At 37.7% G+C, this 22531-nt stretch overlaps 2 protein-coding genes across 6 annotated transcripts; one reads left to right on the plus strand and one right to left on the minus strand.

Annotated features, from left to right (window-relative positions):
- Nucleotides 1-4443: 4443 nt before the first annotated feature.
- Nucleotides 4444-16982, plus strand: LOC137131550 (dipeptidyl peptidase 9-like). Of its 5 annotated transcripts, XM_067512974.1 has the most exons (22): nt 4444-4601; nt 5099-5261; nt 5388-5475; nt 6090-6334; nt 7515-7627; nt 7824-7997; nt 8542-8710; nt 8804-8914; nt 9127-9255; nt 9639-9700; nt 9805-9905; nt 10018-10195; nt 10529-10688; nt 11140-11219; nt 11891-12061; nt 12328-12463; nt 12608-12753; nt 13183-13329; nt 13595-13747; nt 14770-14912; nt 15117-15228; nt 15767-16982. In XM_067512974.1, the coding sequence occupies exons 3-22, from the start codon at nt 5423-5425 to the stop codon at nt 15857-15859; spliced, it is 2676 nt and encodes an 891-aa protein (XP_067369075.1). In that variant the 5' UTR covers nt 4444-4601; nt 5099-5261; nt 5388-5422; the 3' UTR covers nt 15860-16982. The 5 variants fall into 5 exon arrangements, with proteins under 5 accessions (XP_067369075.1, XP_067369076.1, XP_067369078.1 ...); XM_067512975.1 differs by lacking the exon at nt 5099-5261 and having other exon boundaries at nt 4445-4601; XM_067512977.1 differs by lacking the exons at nt 5099-5261; nt 5388-5475 and having other exon boundaries at nt 4450-4601.
- Nucleotides 16983-18617: 1635 nt separating this feature from the next.
- LOC137131551 (angiopoietin-related protein 4-like) lies at nt 18618-21992 on the minus strand. The gene is made up of 7 exons (XM_067512979.1): nt 21431-21992; nt 20948-21058; nt 20702-20789; nt 19933-20046; nt 19646-19741; nt 19260-19541; nt 18618-19149 (listed from the first exon to the last, which is right to left on the minus strand). Exons 1-7 carry the CDS (start codon nt 21914-21916, stop codon nt 18980-18982), a joined length of 1347 nt encoding a protein of 448 aa, XP_067369080.1. The 5' UTR covers nt 21917-21992; the 3' UTR covers nt 18618-18979.
- Between the last annotated feature and the right edge of the window lie 539 nt (nt 21993-22531).

Here is a 22531-nt window from a genome sequence, read left to right on the forward strand (position 1 = left end):
TAATTTTAAATCTTATCTTCATGTAATTAACATATCAGTGACCTACCATGTACAGAATCCAAGAGCATTTAAATCAAGTCATCAGAGATTATTCACTACAGGTAAAACTACTCACAGTTCCTCATTTCTGTCCTCTTCAAAGTCTACAACAGCATTATTTCTCAAGCCATGGTCCAGTGAATCATTATGAATCCTTGCTAGCAATGGTGGAAGATTTACTGAGCGCGACTGCCTCAGTAAAAGCGAAGAAATACTATAGAAATTGCATTCTACAAGTACTGCTTTTGTAAGTAGAACGGTTCTACTTAAGTGGAGGTAGTGGAGTAGAAGTATAGAGTAGTTAAAAATGAACATGGTTGTGTAAATACCTTGAGAGTGTGTTTTTTGATGTCGTTAATTGTTATAAATTGTCTGCACTTATTTAGCGCTTTTCTACCTATTGGTAACCAGAGCGCTTTACACTGCTTCTCATTCACATATTCACACTCACAATCACACACATTCACCCACCGATGGGGGAGCTGCTGTGCAGCTGGCCAACACTCACTGGAAGCAACTAATTTGGGGTTCAGTGTCTTGCTCAAGGACACTTCGACATGTGACCACAGGAGCCGGCAATCCTGGGATTGGTGTATCACTGCTCTACCTCCTGTGCCACATTTGCTCCAGCACTGCTTAGTACAGTCAGTGTTTGTCAAGAGCAAAAGAAGGTAGGATGTTTTCAAATGGAGCTAGAGTGTCAGTAAAGCGCTTTATTTTATCAGTATACATACAAGGTGTATAATGAAATTAGGTCAGATGATCAGATGCAAGGTGTATCCTGATCCACTGTGACTGAGCACCCTCCACAATGGTTCAACCTGACCTGGTCCTTAGCACACTTTTTATAATAACAGTTTTATTGTGGATTTTATAAAGTACCCTACTGTGTAAATGAGATATTTACTCAAACTTAACTGTTTCTGGTAACTGTAACTGGTTTGTGACCTGAGTGTCAGCCCTTCTCCACAGGGCCAGTAGTCCATAGGTATGGTCTTCCTAAAAAATAAAGAGCAAGAAACGCATGAAAGGGGTCATGCGGAGATAAAAAATTCCATAAACCAATAATACAAATACCATTCAATCTAGAAAGCATTAGTATATTTTTTATTAGAAGTACGACAAAGTCATTGTTTTGCAAATCTTAAGTAAGTCAAGGCCAAGTCCTAAACCTCATGTTTTGAGACATAAACAGGTCATTATGTGTGACTCACCAAATAATTGAGTAAAGTAAATGAGTACAGATCAAAAATAATCACTACTAATGTCTACTTTTTAAAATTATTTTTTAAAGTAACAATTAAGGATGGGGCCAGTGTGGCTCAATTGGTAGAGTGGGTCATCCACCAATTCTAATTGTGGTTAGATCCCTGGCTGAGATGCTGAGCCTCAATTTTCCCCTGGTGACTCAGGTAAAGCAGAGATGTGCTAGATTAGTGTAGTCTATCTAAAGGAAAACATTTAAAAGATGATCAGATGTGAATAATATTGGGATTTTATTGCATTTTATGAAGACTTCATCTCGTTTTGAAGGTTTTACTGAATTTGTCTTTAGATGTGACCATTTGTATCAACTACAAGTATCTTGAGATCCTACAGGCAAATGGGATCCATGAAGAGGCCATAAGGAAAGCAGCAGCTGCCACATATCTACAGTCCTGAGAAGTCAGCTGAATGGAAAGAACAAAGTCTGGACTATTAACATCTACACACTAACTGTCATCAGGGACCCCACTTGTATAATAAGATGGCAAAAGTAGGAGATAGAGGCCACTGACATCAAAACAAGGAAGCTCCTAACAATACACGGGGTTTCACCCCAAATCCAGCATACTGAAAGTGTGCACTAAGCAGATTGGTGCAGCAGGATTGGTGAGTGTCAGAGCTACTGTCCAGTATAAAACAATAGGGATCTATTACAGCATTGTAATGTTGCTGTAGGGGGAGCTCCAACTTGGTACAAGGATCCTCTGTACAAATTGATATTTCATAGAAGACAGTCTAAATGACACAGTCTCAAGTCGTTTTCTATGTAATGTTTCCAAGAAGAAAACTATTACCATATAGTGCTGAGTATCATAAATAGAGGTGGGAGTCTGCTGATATGGGGCCGCGTGAGTTCAGAAAGTGTACGAGAGATAACATTTGTACCTTAAATATGTAACATTTTTCCCTTAAATAAGTGCTTCAAAATAATTTTGATTGTACACTGACTTGTAATAAGGAGAATGGCATCTCTGATAATTATAATATGAAGAAAGAGTTGCAGTATATAGTATGTTGTTAACAATACAAGCAGCAATAGCAGGTAGTCTATAAAAGGTAAATATAGAGGTGATACACAGCTACATTATGATGTCCTGCTTCACATACTACATGTTTGAAGCTGCCATGCCACCAACGGGCCATTTATTGAACTGCAAATGAAGATTTTTTTTTTTTTCATGTTTCCACTTCTAAATTGTTCAATGCTTTCAATTAAACAAGGGTGATGGCAGAAGGGAGAATTGAAGCCCCCTTCTGGAGCATTACGAAATTGCAATAATAAAAATATATTTTCTTTCATGTGTTTTGACTTCTAAATTGTTTACTGCTTTTTATCTGCACAAAACAACTTGGAAAAAAAGAATACATTTGGCATGATTTTTCAGAAATGTAATGTCCTATCTACAGAATCTACAGAAAATACTAGCCCTGGGCTTTTTCTATATGGTAGAACTATGTACCAGTAGACCGGGTAACTCTGTTGAACACGCAGGCAGGGAATGAGGCTGTAATGACTCTGGTATAATTTAGGTTAGAAATGTTATAGACCAGTGTTTTCCAACTGTTTGGCTACTTAAACCTCAAAGCCAAGATGATTTAGTATAATATATTTATATTTATATTGATTTAATATAATTTCATAACTTTACAATAAAGATTTCATTTGAGATGAATAAGTCTATATCGATCTTAGCATTCCACTAATATGCTGTCCTCAACCAAACTCCTTCATGGATTATTTGAAAAGACATTAAATAATGGTAAATAATAATGTAACAAATGGTTACAGTGTTAAACATTTACATTTACATTTAGTCATTTAGCAGACGAGACATTAACTTGACATTCACACATGTGAACATACATTTGGAGAAGTTTAACCAAAGTGTGATAATATTTCTCACAGAAGTGTGTTAATACCTATACAGTGGTCCCAACCCCCAGCATCAGAGCTATTGGTATATAAACGACAGCATGTACTAATGATTGATTTAATACTATTACTGCTATGTAAGTAAAATACACAGTTACAGTAAATGACACATTACATACCGTTCAGCTTCAGAATAATAAATTTAAAGTGAAACCATTTTTTAGGTATCAGCCATTGTGGTTCGAAGGTGTGTATGTGCTCATGTGCACATCTGACCTAGGTGGGCCTGTAGTATGCGCTCCTTATTTCAAACAGCAAAAAAAAAACTATTCTTGCACACACACTTTCCTTCCCCTCACACAGACAATTGCCCGTTATTTAAATGACCAAAAGAATGTTTTCATGTTTTCATAAAACACACAAACCATTAGTAGAGTAAAGATCCTCCTACACACATTCAAAGATAACACTCAAAATGTGATACACTGCGTGCAGCAGTGGTAGAAAAAAACAAACTCAATACTTAAGTAAAAGGGAAAGTATTGTCCTAAAAGGTTCTCCACTACAAGCAACACATACATTTTTTTACTCAAGTAGGAGTTATAAGTACTATACTATAAGTAAAGTCACTTTTACTTAAGGAACAAAGGCAAATTACTCCACCAAGAAAAACTGTTTACTTGTAACAATGCTCATTATGGTAATTATCTCAAAATCTAATTAATAAAGAAATAATGGCCAGAGATCACTTTTTAGATCACTTATTAAAAAAACACTTTTATATTAAACCCACCAGGTGTTATTAATGTTGTGGCTGTTTGGTATATATTATGAATAGATCTTTCATGTTTGAACAGACAAAATTACATGTTTTCTCAAAAAATAGAAGTCAAGATTTTTAACAATTCTTTGTTTTTCAAATTTAACATATCATGATCTACATTATTTGCAAAGATAATTGCATCTTTAAAGGAAATAGAAGTCATTGGCTCAGTTACTAACATTGAACCAAACTCGCTAGTATTCTGTATGTTTTTACAGTTTTTAAAAAAGTACTAAAGATTTCTATTTTTTTCTACAGTCGTATAATTCTTAATCATATCTTAATCATATTCCTAGAATAATAGGGGTTTATTTCGGCTTCAGTCGAAAAATGACAGATCTAGTTTGAAGCAGGACAAATAATCATGGAATAAGCAGATACAAACTTGAGCGATCGCATCCGGGTTAAAGGTTGTATTCTTGAAACGTTTCTTTCCTCAAGCTAGTTCCGCATTGTTAGCATATTAGCCTGAAGCTACCCGTTTTCTGGAAAGTAACGTTAGTTGACTTCAGTCATTTGGTCAGATCCTGCTCCTTGTTTTCAACACAGACATTTTTTCAACAAAAAGAAATAGGTTGCGACAGTCTGTGGGCAGAACGTGTAAGCTAAAATGAATGACTTTGTTTCTGTTTTTGTGTCTTTATGTATAAATGTATTTTTTTGAAGGCTAACTGTAAGCTAACGGGCGGCTAACCTGGTAGCACCAAAGCAAAGTAACTAACAGTAACACAGCAGGTTTCAGTTGTTGTATAATCACATTTTGTCAGGTTTGATAGACAGAACACATACGAAAAGGCTTTTTTATATGACCTACATCTGTTAGTGGATATTTAGATTCATCAGTTGATGTATAAAAATAGAAACAGAAACTGTTAGTAACAGAAAACACAATATACATCGATGCATAATAACATTATGCGTTAATAATAACGTTACAAAGAGGATTAGGTCAGAGATGTTTACCGTTTTGTCTCGAAATTACAACCATAGCTGTGCTTTTACATTAATCAAGAAACGTTACTATACTTAAGCAGGCTTCAAATTAGAGCCTACAGCCTACAGTAAAATGTGGAGTAACAGTGTAACATTTGCCACAGTCATGACACAGTCGTCTAAGTGTCAGAGTCCAGCAGCTGAGTCACAGACAGTGGGAAGTGTGGCCCTGGTCAGCTGAAGAACATCAGCTCTCCCCACGAAGAGAGACACATCATGTCAAGAGACATCATGTCACTTCCGCACCAGCTCTACTGTTCATAGCATGTGAGCTTAGCTTAGATCATGGTTCTGTTTTTGTTTACTACTTAGTCTGTTTAAGTTAGAGCAGGTGCTGCTATGTTTCCTGGCTGTTTAATTTTTTTCGGCTCTCTTTAACTTGATATTTTTCAGGGTGTCAGATCTGGTTGAGGGTTGTTGAACAGTTAATGCACAGAGTAAAGAGGCTAAAAATTGAAGACAAAACTGACGGCCAGGAAAGGTATGCAAACTTTTCACGCAGTTGCACGATTATCAATAATTTATCATTCTCATTAGTTTTTTTTTTTGGTTTTGTTGTTGTGTTTGATGCCCACAATTATATGCACAGGTCACAAATGCACTTAAGAAAGTAAGAAATGCAGACTGGCAAAGTGAAACACTTTACTTTTTTTAAACATTTTAATATTTCTCAGCATGTTTTAGCTATAATACCAGATGACTAGATTTTACTTTTCCTAGTCAGCAGTCAGTTATTAGATAGCATGTTCTAATTTCAGGGATCCACATTTTATTTTATTTGTTCATATGAAGTAGAATGCACATAGCTGATACATATAGATACATATTCTTGTTACTAGAGTTGTGATAATTCCACTGATTTAAGAGTTAAGGGAGGTAATGAACAAATAAACGTAGCAATGTCTCAACAAAAGACATTTTGTTAAAAATGGTTTTGCATTGTGTATATTTATTAGACTTAAGGAATACAATGTCTTTGGACGGAAATACTGTAAAAAACATGGTACCTTTTTAATGTCCTTAGGTTAAGTAAACCTGTAATTGGTCAAGTGGTTAGTGTCTTAATTACTGATCACTCTTAGTGTCTGTACACAGCATCAAAGAGGCACTGGCAGGAATGACTGGAGTGGACGAACTCTCAGACAGCACAGAGGTTGTGGAAATGGAGGATGTGAATTCCACCCAGTTCCATGTGGACAAGCACCCGTGGGACGGCCTGCGGCAGATCATCCACAACAGCCGTAAGAACAGTGGTGTAGTTATCAGCAAAGCGCCACATGACTTCCAGTTCATCCAGAAGGACGAGACCAGCCCCCACTCTCACCGCATCTATTACCTTGGTGAGCTTAACAGTGGAATTCTACATAGCGTTTAAATGGTTTATAGCTGCTAAGTGCAAAATAATGTTTACACTGAATTTCAAATAAACATCATGTTAGATAAAGTGCTTTTACCTTGTACTGTAGATTCTGTCACTTTAAAGTTTAGTGTGCTTCTGTGAATAATATGTGAATACAGATGGTGCGCCAGTCTCCAGCCGGCAGCTGTTTTCAGGCTCGTTTCTGCAGCGAATCTGGTCATTGTGGCTCTAAAAAAATAAGGAATACTGCTTTGCTGTGTGGTGTGAGTCCCGGTGTGAGTCCCGGTGTGAGTAAGGTCTGTACCTAATAGTTGACGATACGTGCAGTCACAATTTGTTCCTTAGTCCAAATCCTCCTTAAGAAAAATAAAATTTACGAATGCTTTATTCAAAAACTATTTTTTTTTTTTTCAAAAATTTTGGGATTGAGTATGCTGACTGTACAGAATTAGGTACTTTAGCTTGTTCCACTGTCATGCGGCCACTGAGCTTTGCTTGGGATGTTTTGCAGTGTGATGTAGGGACCATCAGGCACGGTTGGTTGATACAGCTTAGCAGGAGAGAGGAATTGTAGTCCTGGAGGAGTAGGCACTGAGGTGGGGGCCTAATGGAAGCCATTGTAGGGATATGAACAATGGTTTGACATGTGTCCTTTTCGGCTGATCAAAAATGGCACCTGCTACTACATTTTGGATTGTCTGGAGAGGTTTGATCATTCATGCTGGTAGCCCTGTCAGAAAGTTATTCAGGAGCATGTAAAGTGCTGACTTGGTGGTCACTTAATCTGTCACTGGTCGAAAACAGCACAGAAATCATGGTTTGACTACAGCAGTCACTACTGAGGATAGAGATGCACCAACTATTCTTTCTATACAATTCATTCATTCATTCAATATTATACCGTTACTGTCTACTATCGAACTGCTAAACGAGTTTGCACAGGTAAAGATGAAGTAATGTCTTGGCTAATGAAGACTTTACTAACATCTAAATCAAGATGTTGGTAGCTGCTATAGTGTTGTCCAATCAACACCAATCAACTAATGTAAACTACTACTACAAGCTCGTGCTGTTGTGCTACAAAAACTTTCGGAAACCACTGCTACGGCTCTCATCGTCACTTGGACTCCCAGATTTGACTTTTTTTTCTGTTGTTACAGGAATGCCTTATGCCAGCAGAGAGAATGCATTACTTTACTCAGAAATTCCCAAGAAAGTCCGCAAAGATGCGCTGCTGGTTTTGTCATGGAAACAGATGCTGGATCACTTTCAGGTGAGGAGCGGTTTTAGTCATTTTCCTCAACCTGTTCTCACTAATGGGATTAATAGAGTGGTAAATTTGGCCTACAAAGTAAGGTAGATCAATAAGCCCTCCCATTTGTTCAGCGACCATTTGATTGATATCCTCTGCTTTCCAGTTGACTTGGGCCACTGTTGTCACTTTGTTGTCCTGTTACCCTTGTCCTCAGGCCAGCCCTCACCATGGGGGTTTCTCCCGGGAAGAGGAGCTACTGCGAGAGAGGAAGCGTTTGGGGGTGTCTGGCATCACTTCCTATGATTACCACCGACCCAGTGGCCTCTTCCTTTTCCAAGCCAACAGCAGTCTGTACTACTGCCGTGATGGTGGAAACAACAGCTTTATTGTAAGTTAAACCACAATTAAAATATTCCCTTCTACACAGCACAGAGTGATTATTAGAGACCTTCACAATTTGAAAATGCTCTAGCCTCATTAATTCATTAATTCGACATTTCTAGCTTTTTAAAAAATATTTCATTTAGGCCTCTATTGAGTTTTTGCTAAGCATATGATTAGTTGCATTTAAACCCAAAAACATAAAATTACACATAATATAATAATAAACATAAAATTACACTCACTATCTTCCATTGCATTTAAATAAATCTATACATGCAGCAGATAAGAAATTTGATTTCTCCACTACCTCAGGTGTTGAGGTTGAGGTATTACAACCCTTTTAATTAACAAATATAGAGGAAATATACTTAAAGTGATTATTGATGCTATATGTTTATTCACTGTCTTGTGAAACCCATGGATCTTCAAACTTTTAAACACTCAAATGTGTTTAATCGTCTAAAAAGTCTGTTTTACCATCTTCGTCGTTGTTAATCCTGTTTTGAAATATTGCAGATGTTACCTCTATTCACTCTGTGTTTGTGTAGACTTCTCCCATGAAGCCTGTTGAAATTAAGAGCCAAAGTTCAGGCACACGCATGGACCCAAAGATCTGCCCCGGAGACCCAAACTTCATCGGCTTTATCAACAACAATGACATTTGGGTGACCAGCATTGAGAAAGGGGAAGAGTGCAGGCTCACCTTCTGCCACAGAGGTCAGGAATGAAACATGTTCATGGACAAAGAATTAACTGACACTCTGAATTGATTACACTGTGTTCATCTGCTGCTTTATTTTATTTATTTAGGTATTGATAACCCAAAAGAAGACTCCAAATCTGCCGGTGTGGCCACTTTTGTCACACAGGAAGAGTTTGATCGCTTCACTGGTTACTGGTGGTCTCCAGCTGCTCGAGAAGGTGAGTGTCAGTGTTGTTACCAATTCCCAGGTTACTTACAAATTCTCAATGAATCATAATACGAGTTAATATGATAATGAAGAATCAGAAATTAACTTAGTCTTTTAAGATATATATTTTTTATTTTACCAGTTTTTGTACCAAATACACAGAAAATGTATAGTGGATTAAGTACTTAACTGTGTGGTTTATTTGCCCCCTCTTTGGCTTAGAATCAGATGGCGGTAAAACTCTGCAGATTTTGTATGAGGAGGTGGATGAGTCTGAGGTCGAGATCATCCACGTCCCATCTCCAGCTCTGGAAGAGCGTAAAACAGACATCTACAGATATCCCTGTGCAGGTACACAGATGCACTTAGAAATCTGGTTTCGTCAGTGAGTTTTATATAATTGTTTGCTTAGGAAAAACAGGCAAGTTTTAGTAGAAATTATACATGAAAAATTTCCAGAACTGGACTCAGTCCAGTTCACATGATCACATGTTTACCGTTAAATTATCACCCATTTATACATAAAGATTCACCCATTAGTCAAATAATTGATTAGTTGCTCGTAAGACAAGTTGGCCTATTCTATGTTTATGCCGGACTAAATTGTTGGATTTTGGACATGAAAGGTATCACAGGCATTTTATCACATTTTCTATTCAGTTTGTGTATTTATGTAATAATATTTGAGAAATGGTAATAATATAGTAATTAACTGTGTTTAATTGTATTTCCAGGCAGCAAGAATCCTGATATTACTCTCAAATTGGCAGAGATCAGAACAGACAGTCTTGGCAAAGTTAGTGCTCATTCAGTGGCACTAAACCTCAAACTTTGTTGATTATATATTACTTAAGCTGCAACGTTCTGCTTTGATTATTAGAACCCTTTTTCGTCCCTTAGATTGTCAGCACACAGGAAAAGGAACTGCCTGTGCCCTTCACTACCATGTTCCCCACTGCCGAATACATCACCAGAGCTGGATGGACAAAGGATGGCCGATAGTAAGTTTTTTTTCTCTGAGAGGTATAAAATAACTTTTAAGAGGCTCCAAAACACCTACATCAGGAACTCAAGTTCAACCCTGCCAAAGCTATTCCTTTTTCTTTGTGTCAGTGCATGGGCAGTAATGATGGACCGACGGCAACAGTGTCTCCAGTTGGTCCTGCTGCCTCCATCACTTTTCATCCCAGCACATCAGGATGAGGCCAGCCGGCAGAAGAGTCTGGAAGCCCTCGGAGACACAGTCCAGCCCTTCATCATTTACCAAGAGACCAGTGACATCTGGATCAATGTGAGATCCAACACAAGATCTGTCTTTGACTCTATTAGCATTGAAGCTAAAGGTTTCCCATTTAAGATTTTCTCACTTGTCTGATTTGATCTTTTCAAACAAGCATGGCCAATGTTGAAGTCTTTCCCTAGTATTCTGTCTAAATAGATTTTTCATCTAATATGTATATAACCTATTTCAGCGAAAATCTTTGATATTGTGTATCATTCTCTCATTCGCTGCATAATCATTTGTGTTCCAGTCCCAGTTTATTTATATGCAGTCTGGTTTGGTGCAGCTTTTACGTTGTAAAAAAATAATAAAATCATTATGACTGTTTTTTTTGCCCCACAGGTGCATGACATTTTCCATCCTTTCATCCAGACAAAAGATGATGAAATCACCTTCATCACAGTAAATGAGTCCAAAACAGGCTTTTGCCACCTGTATAAAATCACATCGTTGTTACAGCGGGGCAGCTATCACTGGGTTAAAGGCTACAAGCACGCTGAAGGTAACAGGAGAGAGAATAGGCTGGTGTCAAAGACTGCTTCTGAGTAGAACTTTAAGGAACAAAAGCTTCAACGCCATATCATCTCATGTGTAAAGCACTATATTAATATGGTTTTAAAAAAGTTTTTGTTATTTTCTGTACTTGCCAAGATTTTGTTAATAGTATGTTTGGGTAGTCGGGTCATTTTTAGTCTCGCTTTTAATACAGTTTTACTAATTTTAGTATGTGAGGATTTTACTTTGACTTTGTAATATGGTTACAATATTCTGATTTGTACAAATTATTTATTGTACAGCTACAATACAGTGTGTTTTACACCATTTATTAAATGCAATTGTTAAAGACAGTTGTTACAAAAGCTAAATAGAGGCATCTAAAGCATTACGGAAGACAATTGAGCTTTAAATTAGTCCGCTTACTATACATGACATCTCTGCTCCTCTGTCAACAGATGATTTCAAGTGTCCTGTTAAAGAGGAGGTGACCATAACAAGTGGAGAGTGGGAGGTGTTGGCCAATCATGGAGCAAAGGTAAATTCCTCCCGATGTATATATGATTTGAAGTGCATCTATGTTTCTGTGTCAGTGGTCCAGAGGAACAATGATAATGACCCACAACCAGTCATACTGTGTTTTAAAGTTGGGTACATGGAATTGGCACAAGCCAACGGTTAGGGGTTCAGTTTCCAAAGGCAGCCACGCTACACTATTTAATAAAATAGATATATCAAAGGAGATAGGTAATGAGAAACATACTTTTTAAGACTGACTGATATGTTATATAATGCATTAGGCAGCGTAATTAATTTGGTGCGTACTGGGTGTAAAACATGAACAATAACTTAACAACATAAACAAAGAAAATATGTCCATAAGCATATTTCCTGTTTGGGTTTTAGGCAGCTATTACAGTATAATAATTCATATATCAGAGCTTACAGATTGATGGCAGTTGTTTAACATGTATTTACAACTGCAAAAATTGAGGGTCTGAAAACCTTTAGTAACTGTATTTAGTATGTTTCGAAGACTATATTAAGGCTAATGACACCTAACAAGAGGTTTTAATAACAGTGTAGTAATTCTGTTTGGTTGTTGTTTGTTTTTTTCAAACCTAAAAATTAAAATAAATACATAAATAAATATAATGAAGAAAAACTAAAGTCAGATCACGACATTGACAGTTTTTTGTGTTTGTGTAGCGTTCGTCCAGTCCTCAGATTTGGGTGGACGAAGCAGCAAAGCTGGTTTACTTCCAGGGAACCAAAGACTCTCCTCTTGAGCATCACCTTTATGTGGTGAGCTATGACTCGCCAGGTGAAATTGTCCGACTCACCAAACCTGGATTCTCCCACAGCTGTTCTGTGAGCCAGGTATGAAAACAGACATCTTTTGACACACCATTGTATTTTTCATCAGTGTAGCTCTTTCTTAAAAAGTTCAAACAAATCAAACATTTTTCCATCAATTTTTACCCTCAGTAGAAATTACTATTGCCAGCAGCATATAAAAGCTTTTGACTAAAGTTAAAATGAACAATAGCTAAGCCTTCCTATTTACAGATTTCAGGAGAAATACATATTGTTGTTGTTGAATGTGTATTTAACCTACACTCTTCTTGTTCTTTTTCTCCACACAGACATTTGACATGTTTATCAGCCATTACAGCAGTTTAAAGTCTGCACCCTGTGTTCATATCTTCAAGCTGAATGGCTCAGACAGTGACCCACTTCACAAAGAGCCTCAGTTCTGGGCAAGCATGATGGAGTCCTCTGGTAGTGAAAACAAAGACTTTAACAAACAATGAATTTATGACCATTTTTATTTTCACATAACACTGTAATTGATGTTTGACTGAGTGAGTGCTGGATCAACCAACATATTCCTCTCTTGTGCTTTTTTTGTTTGTCTTTTTCCAGGTTACCCTTTTGACTACACTCCTCCAGAAATCTTCACCTTCAAAGGGAAGTCAGGCTTTGACCTTTATGGCATGTTGTACAAACCAGAGAACCTTGTCCCGGGGAGAAAGCATCCCACAGTCATCTTTGTTTATGGCGGTCCTCAGGTTTGATGTCTCTGATTTAAAATTTAGATTAATGTTATGTAGAATGAAAGCTATAATATGGTGAGGGAACTACATTACTTCCAGTGGAATGTAACAATTATTTATTAAGATATAAAGATAAATACATTTAGTGTTTGATCTGTGTCTTACAGTTTGATAATGACATAATGAAATGCCTGAAGCATTGTGCATGGTTGAAGCATCGCTGACTGTAAAGGAGACACAAAAATTCTAATCGTTTGACTTGTGACTATGGCATTGCTCTTTTAACATGTGAACATTTTAAGGTGAAAAAAATGTAATCAGTGTTCCATGTTTTGCTTTAGTAGGACAAAAATTAGGCTAAACAACAGTAGGTTAAAATGTTTGACATGGAAACTTGTGTTTTTTTTTACCAAGTGGCTGTAAATGTGATTTATTTTCTTCCAGGTGCAGTTAGTGAATAACTCATTTAAAGGAGTGAAGTACCTGCGGTTGAGCACGCTGGCGTCTCTGGGCTATGTTGTACTGGTCATTGATGGGCGGGGATCCTGTCAGCGAGGACTCAAGTTTGAAGGAGCCGTAAAAGACAAAATGGTATCATGTTTAGAGAGAGCAGATACTTTCTCCTAACTTTTAACAGTTCCCTGATTTAAGTGATTTTAAATAGGTATGGTATGGCATAGTAGTATGGAATAATACTACTACTTTTTCTTCTTCCTCTTTGTCTTCTTGTTCTTCTTCTACTTCTTCTACATCTACTTTTTAGCCAGATGTCTCTATACTTTAGCACATTTTCTTAGCAAATTGTAGCAAGTTTGAATGTTTTATTAAAGGTTTTTGTCTGTTGTCCTCCCTCCAGGGTCAGGTGGAGATTGAAGACCAGGTGGAGGGTTTGCACTACATAGCTGACAAGTACAAGTTTGTGGACCTGAATCGTGTTGCCATCCATGGCTGGTCGTATGGAGGCTTCCTTTCTCTCATGGGCCTCATCCACAAGCCAGACATCTTCAAGGTCAAAACCACAAACATTTAAAATGTTATGCTAATCAGTTATGTTATGCTCACACTTAAAATGGAGATTAATGGAGGTCCGAATATTTTCATTTGATTACCTGGTCATTGTACCAAATTAGACAATTTCAGAGTTATAAATTCTTGCCACTATATGGCAAAGTGGTTAAGCAGATTACAAATTGGTACTCGACCAGTCACAGCTGTCTGTCCCAAGGACAGAGCTGCTATAACATTATTACTATATGTTTGTTTATACAAATATTCTCCACACCCAGACTATAATGGGTGATTTGGGAGCTTAACGTTAATTGTAGTATCCAGTAGTTTCTTTCGACCTCCTGATTACAAATTAAAAACGCAGGAGTGATGTTTCCATTGATAAGTTAATCATAAACAACAAATATTTCCATTTAAAGCCCATTTTCAATCCTGAGGCTAATGTCTGACTGAACCTGGCAATAAAGTTGATTTAAAAATTCTTGAACAGCAGTTAAGTTTATGCAGAATAAACTGTTACTGAAGTCATGAGCTAAGAAAACAGAATCAGCATGCCATATATACTAGTTTATGTAAAAAAATGGTTGTCATGTAAAAGTAGTTTTTCGTGATTTCATTAAAAAATGAACTGGGGATGGGTTGGAAATATGGTTTCAATCAAGAAGGAAGTTATTGCTGCAAGTGAACAATGTCATTGGCTGGTTTCTGCTAAATGTTTCATAAGTTCTTTATTTTTTTTCACACTGCTTTTTGAGATTGAGAAGAGTCTTAAGTCTGTTGGGAGTAGTAAGATTGTGTTGGACACCTCCTTACACTACATATCATCTAGCCTGAAAATAGGTTCTGTCCAGCCATTAGTTGGTAGAGCCCCCTTGTTGTGTAGTGTTTTCCCAGCCTAGGTCTTGCTTTACATTCATTTTTATATTTGTTTTTGTAACTCTTACATATTGTTATCATTTTAATGGTGTTATAAATGACAAAATCTTAAATATCAGACTGTAAACCTACTATCCTATTCTCTAGGTTGCTATTGCAGGAGCTCCCGTGACGCTGTGGATGGCCTATGACACTGGATATACAGAGCGATATTTGGACACTCCTCAAAAAAACCAGAAGGGATATGAGGCTTGTTCTGTTGCTCTTCATGTTGACAAACTCCCAAATGAGTGAGCGCTACTTTTATTATTAAATAATAATACTAATAATACCAGACAATATCAACCATAAGACAATGGCCAACTCGGTAACTGGTGTAAACTTTGATTGTGATTATTCATTCTTGTTTGAGCTACTTACAATTCCTGCTACGTGTTTGTGTACGTGTGTAAATTTGCAAAAAAGTGATTCCACTACCATTCGATTATACACAGACCTAACAGACTGCTGATCCTGCACGGATTTCTAGATGAGAATGTGCACTTCTTCCACACTAACTTCCTGGTGTCTCAAATTATCCGGGCTGGGAAACCATACAACTTGCAGGTTGGAGCATTTACTCATATTGTACCAATCTAGACCTTCATTTTAGAAGTGAATAGAATAATTTGCAGTGCTAGGCTGGCCTGTAAAAGAAAACATATTCTGATGCCTGAAATTTCCTTTAGCAAGACAATGAAGAAAATAAGGTTCTTTTTTTTAATCAGTATACTGCTATCATGGATCTTCCTAAAACTTAAATACAACGTATTTTATTCTTTTATTTATTTTTTTAAACTGACTTTTGGTGAGATATCCTGTTTGACTGGGTTTTCTGTTACTTTGTTGTTGTTTTTTTGTCACTTGTTACTGTTGTCTTTCGTCAGTGTTGTGTTGTTACCTTATTAAGTAGTTATCTCTTCATTCTTGGAATGAAATGGGAAACTGAGAGAGAGACAGAAAATATAAATAAAATTCAATTTTCTCCAATACCGGGGATAATGATGGGACCCAAAAAAGGGAATTTAAATAGTTTGAATAACACTGAAATGTAAATATATAGGAATCCAGCTGATCTCACACTGCATAATTCTGTTTTTTCTAGATTTATCCCAATGAGCGACATAGCATCCGATGTCCAGAGTCAGGAGAACATTATGAGATTATGCTGCTGCACTTCCTCCAAGAGAACCTCTGATAAGACTTTCTACACTCTGATCTTCTCTTTCTTGCTTTCTAACAACCTCTGCTTGTCTCCTACTTCACATACGTCCTTTTATTTAAACATGGACTTAATTTTATTATATGCTTAGTGCAACCTATGCCAAACCTAACCACACCTCAACAGTTGTTCATCTGTGTATAAGATGCCGCAGCACTTTACCATCAGTAATTAATATTCAGATAATTTAGTATAATAAATGTAAATAAGCTGCATTTTATAGTGAAGGGAAAAGTGACGCAAAACAATCAGAGGGGGCGGTTTGCCCACAACAATCAACAAAAGTTCAAGCTTTCAGAGATTCTAGGGACAATAGACAGGAATAAAAGAAAAAAGGAAAAACAAATCAAAATGTGGGAAATATTTATATTTAAAAAATAAGAAAAAACCTTCTAACAGCAATGCAAAAAGAGAAGAGAACCCGCCACACCGATTCTTTGGAAACGTCTTTAAGCTTATTTTTTACCATTCCTCTTTTTATTCTTAGTTTATCTGGGACCTGAGTGACAAACTTGGTTACTGACTGTGTGAGTAAACACTGGAATGCAGTTCATAAATGTAAAGCTCTGAATGAGCTCTCTTTTTTTCATTTGCCACCTTCCTTTTTGCTTTGAGACTGTGCTCGTATTGCGTCATTCGATGTCACAGATGTTTTCTGTAGTGCACCAAAATTGGCAGATAAAGGAAAGTGTCACATGGCACATTTTATTGTGTGTTATTAAAAAAAAAACAAATATTTTTATGGATTCTTATACATTGGTAGAATTATGTAGCAGCCAGATGCTGTCTCACTCAGTCGCTTGCTTTGATTTTCTCCAGAGCTTCTATTTCTTCTGCTGCTGAGGACTTTTGCACTTCTTTCATATTTGCCTTGGTGCCAACAGAATGAACTCAGTTCTAATGTTTGACACAACTTTTGGCAGGCTGAGGTGCCTTGCAAGAGCTAAAGATGCCTGCTAGTATCAGGGAATCAGTCTGAGGACCTCTAACAATAAAATGCCTTGCTACCTGTGTGTCTGCTGACCGCTTGTAAGATGCGCTGCTCTGACCTGTACACAGTTAAATGTAATCTTGAGGAAATAAACAGAAGTGAACAATCTTTTTCAAATTCTTGTTACTAAATAAAATGTTCATATTTCAAAATAGCATGTCAATGAGAACGTAGAGTACACATCTTTTGCATGTTTGAATTGAGGAACCAATTTAATCATTTGCACTAGAACGATTAAAAAAAAAGGGTAGTTTATTTGTCAGAGGAGCAGAGAGAACTCCTCTGGAGGCTTATGGGTGCAGAAACCACATAAATAGAATTTTGACCTGCAAGCACTGCACAAATTTAGCTGGGACATGACTTGGAGTCCTGAACATTTTGAAGGAAGACAGTTTTGGTTTTTGTGTGCATTTGAGCTCTACAGGCATTTGACAATCAAATAAAACACACACTTCAAGGTTTTTGACAGGATCAGGATGTTGAAACATTCAGGTGGAAGAATTAAAATAACTCCTCTGCTGTAAAGATTTGTAGGAAAAGATTGAATACACCCAGCTTCACAAGTTATTTGATAAACGCTCATTCAGATATGTTATTTGATGTTGTTGTAATGTTGTTTTGACCTTGAAAGGCTTACAGGTACTTTTACGTCATGTTGCCTCATGCTCTTTGTTATTTGCTAACCTGAAAACCCTTTAAAAGTGCGGCATATTTGTTAAATGATGTGGAATTAATACCAATTGTGTTACCAAATGGTTGCAAAATGAGAGATGTAAAGTCAAGCACTCCTTATCTACAGTTTGGCTTGTGAGAATGCAGTATGTGGATTTGGATTATGTTTCTCTTTGTCTGCATATCTACAGTAATCAACAAAGTTAGGTGGTCTGTGGCAACTCATGGGGAAACAGAGTTAACCATAAACTATAAATACTTGTGTTACTTTTTTATTTTTTTGGGTCCTTTTAGCTTATCCCGTGAGTTCAGCTATTCTATCTATCAATCTATCGATCTCCATCTCTCCTCGGGACTGGGGATTGAACCACTGACCCTGTGGTCCGTGGATGACTCCTCCCCATCAAGCTGGAATTGGTAACAAGCTGCCTGCTGCTGTCTCTTTGTAAACACTTGTTATATATATTTATCTGGCATTCCCCACCAGGGTGCAGTGTTGCTAAAGAAGTCCAAGTTAATGCCTTAAACTTACATCAAAACTAAATTACAGTATATGAAAAACGGTGTTTAGAGCCATAGAGAGCCTTAAATTTAAATGTACTTGAAAACAGATGTCCTGTGTGACACACTCACAAGCAGTCTTCTCAATTTCGTAAAAAAGTCAAATCCATGACATTTGAAATTATTTTGCTCAGTTTATTGTGTTGAGCTTATTACTGACTTCCAGATTCATTTCCATTACACCATTTTCATCTTCATCTTTGTCTTTGTTGAATTAAATATTCATTTCAGTTTTCTCCATCTTCAGTCCAGCTGCTGTGCTCATGATTGCAGTCTTTTGTACTTACCCTCAAGTTACTTAGTACCAGTTTGCATGTTTTGTTTTTTTTTGTTTGTTTGTTTGTTTTTCCAGGAAATGTCTCAGGTAACTCAATAAATGGAATGTTGGGTGCTTTCTCTTTCTCACAGCACCAACCAAAACCCACAAGTTTGTAGAATTAGCTAATGTCTCATAAGTCAATCATTGTTTAGCTAAATCAGCATTTCTAAAGAATCTTGCAACTCAGTATGTTTCAGTGGGACATTATGGCAAGTTTATTGTCATCTACTTCATAAACTTTTTTTTACAGTGTATAAATGTCAAAAGTAAGAAACTGTACACAATTTATTTATAGTGTCCCTAAAACACAAACTATAACAAAATAGACATAAACCCCTTATAAAGGGAATAATGTTACTGTCAATATGACTGAATATTTTACATATAGCATAGCATAAAAATGTCTGATGCTGTGCATCAGGAGAGATGATTGATATTTGTTATAGAAATCATGAGGATTTTTGTCTTTCTGTAGTTCAACATTTAAATTAAAACACTCTTGTTTCTCCTCCTGATCCGTCCTCTCTGAGGTGGACTAATGATGAGCTTATTGCTATATCATTGCGGGAGCGATCTTCATAACTGTGGTCTTCAGAGAGTTGTTTTGTCCCTTTGTAGACGTCCAAAACATCACTTGTCTCTGATGTCTTCTGAGCTGGCTTGGCCTTCTGGGATATCTTCCATTGAGATTTGACTCACCACAGCTGCTGAACCACCAACCACCTGTACCATAAGAGCACTATTGTTAAAGACTGCCCCAAACTTCAAAATTCATGTTTTATTTTTCCTGGTAATAAGCAATCCAGAAATGATTCGTGAAGCAGCATTTGTACCTGAGAGCAGCTGAGCACAGTTGATGTCAGCAGCAAGGTCATTGTCTCTGTCGGCTGTGGAGAATGGGAGATCGGAGGCCCCAGTATTCATGATTTCCTCCTGAGCCCCAGATGAAGGCTCCTGTTTAAGGTGAAGAGCAAACTTCTCCTCCTCCCCGTCAAGCTGGAATTGGTATCGAGCTGCCTGCTGCTGTCCCGACTGATCAGAGAGCTCAACCTGAAGGATGTAAGGGCCTTGTTTGGAGAGCGAATGAATATTCTCCAAGCCCAACCAAAACTCACCTGCAGAACAAAAAAGGTTAAGATTCATTTTGTGTCTTTCGTCAGTGATGCAGATTGATGTATTTATTTATTTATTTATTACATTTTAAATGAACGGTTCTCACCATTCAGGCTGCCAAAGCCTCTCTTGTAGGTCTCCCACAGCTGGTTAAAGTTTAGGGATCCATCCTGACGCCTTTGGATTACAGTCCACCCACCTTCTGCAGAGAGTCGAGAGAAGAAAATATGGTTGAGCTAACAATGCTGATTGACCGTTCATACAGTTTTTATTGTCTTTGTGCTGCGCTAGTTTACGACTGTTTTATGTTAAAGAGTCTCTCGGTTTAGCTTTTAGCAGTGTTTAATAACTAAAGCCAGATGACCAGGCTGGTATTTTTCCTGTTTGACCCACCTGAAGTCATTTCACAGAGGACAGTCAAGGGCTGGGAGCTCTCGGGTTGGATTGTGTAGACACCACTGGCCCGTTCCCCTTGTAAAAACAGATGGTGGCAGTCTCTGGCTAAACCTGACAAAACCAGAACACAGAAAAAACTTCATCAGATCACTGATGGATTTATTCACACTGTTCCACTGTTGTGGCTCAACCTTTTCTATCAGCTGTGATTTTAAGGAGTTCTGTGTAGTGCATCCTAAGGAAAAATCCCTGGCTGAGCATCACACACATGCTTTGTTTTCCATGTCCTATAAACATACAGTACAATAGGTGTGTTTCAAAAGCTGCTGTCCTCATTTTCCCTGAGCTTTGGACTTTCTGTGAGCAGCTTTGCCAGCAAGTGAAGTATTATAACTTCAGGTGCAAAGGTAAAAGAACTTTGTTGCTCTCATGTCACCTTAGGATGCATCATTTGTTTGTTATTAGTGCATTCTCACAACAACCAGTCATTTCAGTACATATATCTTTGGTGACTAATGAAGACTGACATTTCCTCGCATTTTATTTTGTCAGGCATTTCTGGGTGTGTCAGCAGTGATTAAGTGTGATTATAGGATGAGTTGTTTGTAGATCTCTGCATTTAACAGTAATGCCCAGAGGGAATGAGGTAAAAGGTCATTTGCTACTGAGGGATTGTTTAAGATCACGCAGACACTTTTCAATACGGTCGTTTGTTTGTCTTTTTTTTTGCCATAGTCCTCTTTACTTTAAAAGTTTCATTTCTCACCTGATGTGGCTGTGCTCTGCAAGGCTTCTCCACTCAGTGCCCTTTCCTCATCTCTCCGTCTATGTAATTTTATTCTCTTGTGTGTAACCTAAAGGAATCACAGCACACCTGGGTTAAAATTCATTCAGCCACTGTTTCCACACAAACATTCTTTTTAACGTTAAGGACGCCTCGCAGTTTGAGGCGCCACCCTGTAACTCGGAAAGTCACAGATGCCTGGTCAGATGTGGATGTTGTGTGACTCACCTTGCTCTGCAGCGCTTGCAGGTGCAGACCCTGCCTCTCTAGTTTGTCTTGTTGCTGCTTGATTTTCTCCACCAGCTGGTCAATGCGACTGTTCTGAGCTGCAACTACTCTCTGAAAATATCAAAAAAATAATAAAAATAGACACGTTATCAGCTTTGCAATACCATTGTTTTTCCAAGGCACAGTCTCTCATCAAATTTAACATCTGTTCCTTATGAATAGATGTAGTTTGATTGGAAATAGTTGTAGATGCTGTAAAATATTTATCTGATTTGTGATAAATTTGGCCTGAGAGCAGCTGTTTTAGACCTTTTTTAAAAGTAAAATGTTGACTGTAAAGTAGCATTTAAAGAGCATTTGCTGCTCTGTTTTCAGTCTTTATTTTCCTCATTCCAGACGTGTTTTAAATTAAAGAATCAAATACACAAGATTAACTTTTTATCCATGTTGTAATGAGAAGATCAAAGCAGTATATTCTCTTACCTGGACAAATGAGACTCCCGAGTGATCGCTGTCATTGATGTCCAGTGACGGCTCTGTGAGCACTTCCTCCACCTTCTCCTCCAGTCTGCCCATCCTGGAGTGAATGTCCTCATTCTGCTTCTTCACCTCCTCCACCTTCACCTTCACTTCCTCAACCAGGTCTGCAGCCATTTTCACCCTCTCCTCCACCTCATCACCTCTGGCCTTGAGAGCTTCATCTTGCTCCTGCTGCCTCCTCTGTAGCTCAGTCATTGTGCTGTTAAAGGCTTTCAATTTAGTGTTCACGTCTCTCATCTGGGCTTTGGTCTTGTCCACGTGCTCCTTCAGACCCTGTCCCAGCTGCAGGAGACCATGAGCAACCACGTTGATGTCGTCCCAGGAGGCGTGTTTCTCTCGGCCTGAAACAGCTTTTCTGTCAGAGGGGAAACCAGCACCAGCATGCACCAAAATGCTCATAAGGAGGATAAAAAGCCGTGGCATCTTCATCTCTGTGTCTGCTGACAGTCTGTTTCGCTATGAACGTAGATGTCTCTCTTTTCTGTTGTGTGCTCCTGAAAGGCATTGCAAGGGTTTTATAGCTCAGTGCTGCAGCAGAGCTCTTCTCTGATTGGCTGCTAAGGGTGTGTGAAGGGGGGGGTTGGGGGCGTGGAAAGTCTTTCATAGCTGTAATCCTTGTGAGGACTTGGACCATGATGCAATAAGAGGTCTGAATTGCTGTTTAAACATTAACTAATACAGGGACGTGACTTGAGTACAGTTTATTTTTTAAAACTCAAACTGAGCACAAGTTTGAATCAAAGTGATACAGTTTGTAGTATTAGCTTGGTGAAATACGTAAAACACAAGGGGTCATTTGCCATTTTTCTACCTGTATTTCACTGTACTTCCTTTTTTTTATATATTGGTAATATTCTGTCTTTGGTAACTTAATTTTTTATTTCTTTCGCTCCATTAATTGTTTAATATTTGCTCTGTGAAATACTGATGTAAGTATAATGCAAAAACAGCAAAACTATTGAATGATCAGTCATCAAATGTTTGGTACAAATAATTGACTAAAAAACGGTTACATAGTAATTTTTGTGATTAATGGCTGATTGT

This window comes from Channa argus, chromosome 8 (genome assembly GCF_033026475.1).
Source record: "Channa argus isolate prfri chromosome 8, Channa argus male v1.0, whole genome shotgun sequence".
NCBI lineage: Eukaryota > Metazoa > Chordata > Actinopteri > Anabantiformes > Channidae > Channa > Channa argus.